The sequence below is a fragment of the Podarcis liolepis genome, assembly GCF_965112155.1.
Source record: "Podarcis liolepis genome assembly, chromosome: 1".
Lineage (NCBI taxonomy): Eukaryota > Metazoa > Chordata > Lepidosauria > Squamata > Lacertidae > Podarcis > Podarcis liolepis.
The window spans coordinates 71,829,263-71,839,683 of record NC_139554.1 but is presented as its reverse complement, the minus strand read 5'-3'; the positions used below and the strand labels follow the sequence as shown (position 1 = coordinate 71,839,683).

The window sequence follows — 10,421 nt, the reverse complement described above, 5'->3', positions numbered from 1 at the left end:
AGAAAACCTTAAATAAATTAATAGGAAAGGACTAGAGATTAAACCTTGAAGGTTATGTAACTGAATAATATATTATTACAGTCTTCTCTTTCTTAAAGTTACCACCTGAGGTTAAAAAACACTACTGATTCAAAATGTCAATACCAATATAAGAAGCTATTACCTCTGTGCGGGTGCAAACAGCATTTTAATGGACGTGTTAAGGTTCCAGAATCAATATTGGCAAGTAATTATCTGAGGCAGGATGAGTAGCATTCAGTGTGTTGTTTTTTGTTTTTGAAAGTTCGGAATTGCTTACACACCAGATCCTGAACTGTATTATAACTTTAAAAATCCATTTCTTTTGCACTTCTGAAGATATATTCCAACAACAATGACAAAAACCCTTAAGGGAGATCCACAAGAAGGCCCGATGTTTGTATCCTCGTGCATAAGTACCGTAAATCCAGAGGACATACAAGCCCCTAGAACTAGGAGAACTACAGGAGTGAAAAGGACCTCAACATGTGAGTCAGTGATAAGTAGTGGGGGAAAGTAGGGAGGGGAGCATGGGCATGGCTAGGATTTTTGTTATGGGGGCAGGCCTTTTGTTTTGGGAGGAGCAGAACCTCAGTTAGCTATGCATTTTTTTATTAATGGGGGGGGGCAGCTCCCCTTCCATGTCCCTCCTTGGCTACGCCCATGGAGGGAAGAGCAATGGAAGCAGAAAGTGAATGGGTCAATTGTAGGGAAGGTGAAGAAAATACTACAGGGTGTCATTGTTTTAATTAGGAGATTTAAAGGCTAAGGCCTGAGCCAGTTGCGACATTATGAATTCAGGGTATGCTCATGAAACAATATAAGGTCAAGGTTTTAGACTTGAAGTTACTCCAAAGACAACAATATAATTACTGCATATTTTAAATTTATAGTAAAGAGAAGAACAGCCATCATCTGAACTTGGTTGTATACTGCTGGTACTCTAAACTAAGAATCAAATGTAGAAGCTGAAATAATTGGAACGGTTCATTTTTGAGCACCAACACATACTGTATAGGCAATATTGAAGTAAATGAGAGCCGGTACAGACTGAAGCAATAAAAGCTTTGCACAGGTTGGACAAGTGACTACAAGGATATGTCTACAGAGAGCTTCCATATTTAAAGGAATTTCCTTAATCTTTGAAGTATTGAAATAACAGTCATGATTTTATACACACAGATGGAGGGCCTGTATTTTGCAAAAAATACACTTGGGGGTTGTGTACAGTGTTTCTCTGTTTCTACGCAGGCTGTACAGATTAACCTTCAGGAACAGCTTTGTATTTCTTTTCATTTTGTTAAAAAGGAAGAAATATTGAGGAGTTTTCTTTTGACAATAACAAACAGGAACACAATTGCTGGAAAAAGTAGAGATTTGCCCTGCTACTTTCTACAATATCACTGTTCTGTTGACACAAAATAGAATTTCAGTAACTAGAAATATGCTGTGGATTGAGATGCACTATTTATTTTAGGTAGGTACACACTGCATAGTATTAGCTAAAAATGCAACAAGTCTTATATTTAGAATTTCCCCTACAGTAATTGCCAATCTCAAAACATCAAACAATTATGATCACATCTCTGATTGGTTCTTTAATGTAGTTCAGGGCTGCAGAAAATATTACAATCCCCACAGCTGACAATCTCCACTGACATGTGATTTAGCCTGTGCAGCAATGAAAGGAACAAAGTTATCTTCACTTTGCTTGCTGATCCACTCCAACAACTCTGATTTTGTCTTCTTCCATGCCCTGCTGGTTTCTCTGTAGATTGCATTTTTCACCAGGAATAGAAGAGAAACAATTTTACAGAAAGGAAGGAGTATGACACTGTATCCTGGGTAGACCATGTGCAGAGCTGGGTCAAATTACATAGAGCGAAGAGACATGTATCCTCTTGTATGTTTGTTAGGAGTTTATGTCTGACAGCATTCAAAGGAAAACAGAACAAGCGAAACAAAGTTTGCTACCAGACTGCCAGTATTCTGCAAGCAGGATTCAGCTGCACACCAGAAATTTAGTTTGCACAATAAAAGTGAATTGAATGCTTTACTGCAACAAATCAAGGTTTTAAACATTGACATTTTTTGTTTAGGAAAGTGATGGGGAAATGCACCAAAAAGTGTGTGATAAATGATTGATTAATGGGAATACATAAAACTTCTGCCCAAGATATCAGAATGAATGCTCATTGTTGTATAATCTCTCTGCAATAAATCAGAATAAATGCTCAATATATACCACACATTGCATAACATCCAAGTATGCTTTGTGCAAGCAAATTAGGATAAATGCTTGATAAAATGGGTTGTCTGGAGGAGCCCAAATTCTGTTTCAATTAATGAACTGTCCTTTTATTTCCACTGATGATACAAAAGAGTACAAATTGTATTAAAATGAGGATCCATTGTTTCCATACAAATCAATTTGTAGGGTAACATGAGTTGCATATTCATATTTTTGGAAGGAAATTCAACTTGAAATTTAGCCTATGGGTGATATCCAACTAAGTCATACCCACTGAAATTAATGGAGTTCAGTACTGAAGTTCATTGATTTTAATGGGTCTGCTCTCAATATAACTACCACTGAATATCACCACAGAAATTCTATTCATGTATAGGCAGCATTCTCACATGTCAAACTTTATTTATCATTGATTGGTTAAAAACACGGAATGTAGAAAAAGCAAGTGTCTTTGAAACTTCTTCATGTGTTAAATTGCTGTTACAATAGCCTGTTGTATTAATTACTAGATAAACTGGGCCCCAAATTTATCCTCATGATAGTTGCATATGGTGGTAGTTCTGGTGTGGTGGACAAAGAGCTGTGAGAAGAAGCTAGTTTTGGTGGCAGCACCATTAACAAAGTACAGTTCCCAGGATTCTTTGGGGGAAAGTGATGTAAGATTGCTTTTAATGTATGGTGTGGATGATCTATTGAGGGCAGCTTAATTTCTGCCATGTGTCAAGGGTGGCAAAGTATCCCACAAAGCCAACAGTGTAGACATTGAAAAGTATCCTATGTGTTCTTGCCTATGCAGTTAAAACACTTAGCTGAGCCACCACAGTTAGATACAGTAGGAGGGTTTCATTTAGAGACGTGTGTGTGACTTTTATTATATTTACACTTTAATTAAAAAATAATTCAGGGAAAGTTTGTGTTTAGGAAGGGGAAAAGATCCAGATCTTGAGTCAGGAAAAAAGTTCACAAATTGGCGGGAAAAGAAGTAGCCTTGCTCATGTGTTGTGAAAAATGCGACGTTATTTCAACAGTTGGAGCATTTAGACTCCTTCACAACAAGGAGTTAATATCTGTATCTCTGGAGCGCCGATTGTCTGAAATTGGAAGTGCGACTGGGAAGCTCAGGTAGCATATTCTTCGTTTCTATTTATTCACCTACAGCCCTAAGCGTTGCTGTTTAAGGGTGGCACCTATTAAGTCCTAAACAAGGAACAGCGGACTTTAGCTGGGCACACACAACCTGTTGCCCGGACTGCTATTATGGGATACAGAACCACAGGCTTGTTCGAAATAAAGAGTTCCCTCTCTTTCTCTTCTCCCGTTTCCAAACACGGGGCAACGAGCCGTCTGCCCAGTCTGCCTGCTGGGCTTAACTGAAAGGGTGGGACACACACACACACACACACACACACACACCGTTCTTCCCCACCCAGTCGGGGGAGGCGAGCCACCTTGTGTTGCGTTGCGCCGCGTCGCGCGCCTGCCCGCGCGCCTCCCGCTCTCCGCTGCCGGCCGGTGGCGCTGCTGAGCAGAGCCGGGCACTTGCGGCGGCCGCCTGCCTGCCTGCCTCGCCTCGCCTCGCCTTGCCCTCCCGCTCCCTTGCACCCCCTCCGCCCCCCTCCGGCAGGCGGGCGGGCTGTGCGCGCGGCGAACATGGCGGCGGCGGCGGCGGCCGAGGCGGTGGGGCGGGACACTCTACCTGAGCACTGGTCCTATGGCGTCTGTGGAGACGGCCGCGTCTTCTTCATCGAGTAAGGCGCCGGGCGGCGGGAAAAGGATTTGGCGGTGCGTGGGTGGGGGCGGGGGCCGGTAGCGTTGCCGCTTATTCCGCTCCTTTCTTTCCTCCCCCCCCCTTCACGACGGGCTCTAGTACTAACAGGTGCATGTTTGCCGCTTCTCCCTCCTTAGCGACCTGACCCGCTCAACTACTTGGCTGCATCCTCGCACCGGGGAGCCCGTCAACTCAGGCCACATGATCCGCTCAGGTGGGTGCCCTAAACTCCCCCTCGCCCTCCCCAACTACACTTTCCCGCTAGGGCACTTGTGGTGCGGTGGGGGCGGGAAAGGGAGGCTGAATGGGACTTTTCTGCTCCCCCCCCTTCGCCCCGCGCTCGTGTTTGCCTTTCTCTCTCTCTCTCACGGGGGGGTGGCGGAGGGGGGGGGGAAGGATAACGACCTTTGTGTGACTGGGATTTACGCTCGCCTATCTCCAGGGCACTGAGATCTCGCTTCCCTCGTCTTTCTCTCACTGCCACTTTCTCTCTCTTTCTCTCTCTTTCTCCCCCCTCCTGCTTTTGTTCTTTTTTTCAGATCTTCCCCGTGGATGGGAGGAGGGATTCTCGGAAGAAGGAGCCAGTTACTTCATTGAGTTAGTATTTCCCACTCTCGAGATATACTCGCTTACTTAACCCGGGGTGTGTGTGTGAGAGAGAAAAAGAATTAATCTTCCGTATCAGAAAATGGGATATATTATTGTCTCCCCCCCCCCCACTTTGCTTCCCCCCTCCCCCTGGAATCAATATCACCTTATTTTGGGTCCCGTATAACTGAAGTAAAGGAGACGTGTGTGTGAGAGAGAGAGCATGAATTCTGATACTCTCTGCTGGTTTTTTTTTTTTAAATCAATGGTTATAATAGTGCTTTATATTGCCGTACTTTGGTGTTCTCTTGACACTTCCGTTGTCTGGCAAGAGCAACAGGCTTTTACCTTTGTAGCTTGTTTATATTGCTTCTGGATTTCGTGCCGTAGTGAACGGTTGACTGAATGTCAGCCAAACTTGGCTGAATGTGTTACTAACACACTGGCTGGAACCTGTTGCCTGCTGCTGAATTGAAGTGTAGCGATGAGGTTGTTTATAAGGCAGGCTAGCAGTGTTCAGTATGTGAAAGATTGTCACGTTTTTCTGCAAAAAAGAAATTTAGATCAAATTAATGGTCACAAATCTGTTGAAGCATGGAATGGGTCATCTTATATATCACAAGTTACATATTGAAAATACAAACAGCACTGCAAAAAACAGAGAGAACGTCATTTATAAAACACTGGTGGTGAATTAAAAATGATTTAATTTGAACAGTAGTCTGTTTTGGATTATAGTTTTCTTTAATGTTCTTAATTTTTCTGTTGCAAAAGGGGAGGCTGTTGTCTTAACATGGGGCAACATTTTGCAAGATAGATTTTTCTTATTCATGCCTTTTGATTATTCCATTGCTACTGTTGTATTTGAATAAAAGAGGAATGTTGCTATAGATCAGTAATAAGTAATGCCTAATCTGATACTATGCTGGATTGGATCTGTGGAATTCTTTTGGTTCATAACCTTTGATGAACACTGACATCTGATATTTTAGGATCCAGCCTGTTCTTGTGATTGTAATGTGTTTTAAACAGGTTTTACTGTTGTATCTTAAATTATTGTGACCCATTTTGGGATGAAGGATGAGTAATAAATAAAACTAATAAATTTATATATATTGCAAGAGAGTAGAAAGATAGATTTTTGCATGACTAAAATACTAGAAAAGTTGTCTTACAATATTACTTGTAGGAAATAATTCTTGCCTGAGCACTTAGTTTATTGTGGTTGGAATGTCACCACAAGAAAACTGCATTCACTTTGAGCAGTATAGGTGGTGCAGAATTACAATGGCTTTGTGCACCTGTTCAGTATGTACTACTTAAAAGACGTGATCATATTCCCAGGAGCTGTAAAAGAAGATAGTCTGGGGACATTTTAAGAATACATTGATGCCCAAAACAATGGAAGCTGTTTTAGAATGCAGTGTAAGTGGAATTTTGGGGGTATTGAAGGAATCTAGGGTGTTGAAGGATTACCAAGAATATGGACAATTTTTAAAAACTGGCTGCCATTTCTCCACCTCCTTAGCATATTCCATTCAGATATTACATACATATGATCTGTTGTTGTGCAGGAAGGAACATGGTAAATTGAAGAGTTTGATCTGGATGGACTGAAGGGAGGATGGGTGGTATTGGCAAATAATACAAGTTACCACCAAATGTAAAGGCTTTACATGATATATACTTCTTCTAATTTTTTCTGATTGCTCTTAGATTGAACAATTTCTAGGTTTTTTATAAAAAAAAACTGCCAGACAAAGTAAACATTTTTAATGGACTATGTGTCACATGCAGAACCAATTGCAGAAATAACGAAAATACATCAAATAATTTTAAATCTAGCTTTATTTCTGGAAGGCCAGCTGTGGTAAAGAGTTACTTTTACAAACTTCAGCTGGTTTGCTAGTTATACCCTTTCCAGGGGAATAAAGAGTTTGAAAGAATACATACTAATTTCTTGTTTAGACTACTGCAGTGTGATTTATATGGGGCGGTCATTGAAATGTGACTGCCCAACTGAGTAATCGGGAAAGCGGTTGCCCAGTTATGAATCAATAATACAAAATTTAGATAATACGTTACATCTGAAGTAAGCGACAGTGACTATCAGTTTCCCTATGAAAATCCTTGTCATTACATATTTTACATGGCTGTTTATTTGTATAGATTTCACAATTTTATATATGGATGCTTTATGATGGCCTATACTTGTAATGCCTAATATGCCTAATAAAGGTTTGGCGAAGTAGACTGTCATTTTCAAGATGCAATTCAAAGACCTGGTTTGCATGTCACATTAAGCCATAGGGATGATGGGAGTTGTAGTTCAGCAAGAATCGGCATGGTTTGTACAAAGGTATATCCTGTCTTACCAACTTTTTAGAACGGGGTGAGGAAGCTTCTTCAGCTCAATGACTGCATTTCCTTCTGGGCAAAATACCAAAGTCTACATACTGGTGGTGGGCAGAGCCAGAAGCAAAAGTGTGCAGAGCAGCAAATGTAAATGTAACCTTTGTACAGTAGTTTAGTTTCTACACACACTTGCACACCACCCCTCTGTATCCAGAGAAGCAAGAGGCATTATCATAGTTCAGAAACACATTCCAAAAGGCAAAGCATCCAGTGTGTGAAACAGGAATAGTGAGGCTTTTGACCTAGGGAGAGAGGGTATGTTTCTGTGGGAGAGTTCTTAGGGTAAGGTAGTGTCCTGGAGGGTTGTATTCATCTCCTGGGTCTGAGGTTCCCCACCTATGTTTTAGAGTTTGCTGAGAAATGTCAAGAAATATGTGGATAGGGATGATATGATAGACACTGTATACTTAGAATCATAGCAGGGTAGAGTTGGAAGGGATCCTGAGGATCATCTAGTCCTGCAATTCAGCAATCCCAACTAATGCATCCATAACTGAAGGCCATCCAACCTCTGCTTCAAAACCTTCAGTGAAGGAGAGAGTCTGTTCCACTGTTGAACAGCTCTTACCATCAGAAAGTTCTTTCTGAAGTTTAGTCATAATAATAAAAAATACTGGCATGCCACTGCTATCCTTTTTCAGCTGGCTCCCAAATTGTGGGACCAGAATCCTGACAGAGGAGTGAATAGCTGGTAGGAAACAAATGATCTCCTTCTTGAACTTTTTACAATTTTCTCTGTATTTTTAAACTGGCCTTTAAGGCACTCCTTTCCCCCCCTTTATAGTTTGCCCACCTATATCACATGAGACTCACTGTCACCTTTTTGTATGATAGTCAGTGAAGAAGTTTTAGGTTTTCAAGGTTTCCCCCCTCACTATATCCCTTACCATGAACTCAGGCTCTCTCTGTTCTCCCATTCTATCTTCCTGGTTGCAGCTGTTTATTGGTAGAGAGAATGAACAGTTTGCTTCTTGACATTGAGAGGTTTGCTGTGATAAAATAGTTGGGAATAATGATACACTTTGTTGACCTTTTGAAAAGTCCCTCACCAAAGGCTCCTTAGCAAACTTGATAGTCATGGGGTAGTAGGATGTGTCCTCTTGCGGGCCAGTAAGTTGTTAAATAACAAGAAGCAGAATAGGAATAAATGGGCAGTTCAAATAATGGAGGAAAAAGCGAGGTCCTTAAGGATGTGATTGGGCCGACTTTTTAACTTGTGCATAAATGATCAGGAGAAGGATGAACAGAGAGGTTTGTTCACAAAAAAGAAAAAGGGGTCACATTCCTGAGCAGTCATCACCATTTCAGACACCATTAGTATATACAGTACAGTGGTATCTCGGGTTAAGAACTTAATTCGTTCTGGAGGTCTGTTCTTAACCTGAAACTGTTCTTAACCTGAAGTACCACTTTAGCTAATGGGGCCTCCCGCTGCTGCCGTGCGATTTCTGTTCTCATCCTGAAGCAAAGTTCTTAACCTGAGGTACTATTTCTGGGTTAGCGGAGTCTGTAACCTGAAGCATATGTAACCTGAAGCGTCTGTAACCCGAGGTACCACTGTATATGAAATCAGGAATTTTGTTTGCCCCAATGTACATCACTTTACACTTGCTTACATTGAATTGCATTTGCCGTTTCACTACCCATTCTCTCAGTTTGAGATATCCTTTTAGAGTCCCTTTTTGTTTTAACCACTTTGACCGATTTGTTACTGGCAAACTTGGCTATCTTATTGTTCAGCCCTAACTATAGATCATTTATGAACAAGTTAAAAAGCACAGGTGCCAATACTGATCCTTTGGGGACTCTACATCGTTCATCCCTCCAGAGAACTATCTAGTTATTCCTATTATCTACTTCTCATTCCTTAACCAGTTACCAATTCATAAGCAGACATCTCCTCTGATGACATGAATGCTAAGTTTACTCAGGAGTCCTTTGTGACAGACTTAATCAAAAGGTTTTTGAAAATTATAGATTCAGTATTTAAATATATGTAATAAATTCAGCATTCCAGTGTTCACAGATTTTTAATTTTTTCTTTTTGTCCTGGCAAAGATCAGTACTGTGGCAAGGTGGGGATTATTGGAAAGTGATGAATAATGTCTGGAGGCCATGAGCCTGGAACACGTAGTCATGCAAGACATTGAAGCACTGCTCTCTGAATACTGGAACTTGTATAGATGCTCTCGCAACATTTTTAATCATCTTTCAACAACTGTAACAGTTAAAGCTCTTTTTTAAATAACTGTGTTTTCTACGATATGGTGTAAATTATTCAATTTGCAAAATTCCATGCAAAATTCCCTGTGTATTGAAAACTTTCAGCTGAAAAAAAAAAACCCTCAAGGAGAAAGCATTGTTTGAGTTCTCTGTGATGGCACACCTCTCTTTTATTACACACTGCAGCAGGGGTGGGTAACCTGTGGACCTCCAGATGCTGCTGAATCACAACATGCATTTCCTCTGACAATTGGCCATGCTGCCTGCAGAGCTGATGAGAGTAGGAGCCCAACTACACCTGGAGGGCTGCAGGTTACCCATCTCTGCTCTGCTGAATAGCTGAATGCAAACTATTTTTGAATGGCTCCTCTTTTTTTAATCTTTCTTACCTTATAATCTATTCAGTTTTCTAATCTTATTGCTATATTTCACATTTTACATTTGAAGTCTAAAAAACTTGTCATTTAAAAATTAAGATTTCTTACTATTACTCAACCATGATTTAAAATGTTGAACAGGCTCCCACAAGAGGTGGTGGAACCTTGGAGGTTTTAACAGATTGGATGGCCACCTGCCATATAAGATCTAGTTGAGGTTCCTGCATTGCAGGGGTTGGACTAGATGACCCTCAGGGTCCCTTCCAACGATTCTGTGATTCTATGAATTAATAAAGCAACTTGTTAAAACTTCCTTCCAACATATCTGGCTCTTTATCTCTGTTCAGATGTGAAAATATGTGATTTGTTCTGATGCCTTCTAACTTTTTGGATCTACTTTAGGAACTCTCTAAGCAGTGCTAAGAAACTCTCTAAGCAGTGCTAAGAAATAAAGAGGGGCAGATTCAATTAACAACAACAACAATCTATACCTCGCCCATGTTGCAGAAGCTCAAACAAGGACTTCCGTCAGCACAGTGGGACTTAGCCTTCTCTCCTTTCCCCATTGGCTTATGGTGGGGGGAGTTGGGAGAACCCCCAGGGCAGGGGATTTCATTCTATCTGGGAAGCTGAAATGCTTGCACAGACAGATCAATTGCCATAGCATTACACTCAGTGTAAAAAAGAGATGCCAGAGCTCACCAGGAACTTCTCCTTTGTTCTCTTAGAATGGCAACGACACCCACTTGAGAGGTGCCAGATTACACTGGATTCCTCCCAC

At 41.1% G+C, this 10,421-nt stretch overlaps 1 protein-coding gene and 1 long non-coding RNA gene across 29 annotated transcripts in view; one reads left to right on the top strand and one right to left on the bottom strand.

Moving 5' to 3' along the window:
* Positions 1-1,138: 1,138 nt before the first annotated feature.
* LOC310695164 lies at positions 1,139-4,103 on the bottom strand. The gene is made up of 2 exons (XR_014519959.1): positions 3,966-4,103; positions 1,139-1,786 (listed from the first exon to the last, which is right to left on the bottom strand). It is a non-coding gene; the product is annotated as an uncharacterized lncRNA (long non-coding RNA).
* Positions 3,742-10,421, top strand: part of PLEKHA7 (pleckstrin homology domain containing A7) — a 167,536-nt gene continuing 160,856 nt past the window's right edge. For 17 of the 28 annotated variants that reach the window (XM_083476542.1, XM_083476535.1, XM_083476531.1 and 14 more), the window contains exons 1-3: positions 3,742-4,017; positions 4,175-4,251; positions 4,577-4,634. In XM_083476542.1, coding sequence (XP_083332668.1) covers positions 3,920-4,017; positions 4,175-4,251; positions 4,577-4,634 — 233 coding nt within the window. In that variant the 5' untranslated portion in view covers positions 3,742-3,919. The remainder of the gene's footprint in view (positions 4,018-4,174; positions 4,252-4,576; positions 4,635-10,421) is intronic. The other 11 variants (XM_083476545.1, XM_083476541.1, XM_083476537.1 and 8 more) reach the window with 4 other exon arrangements.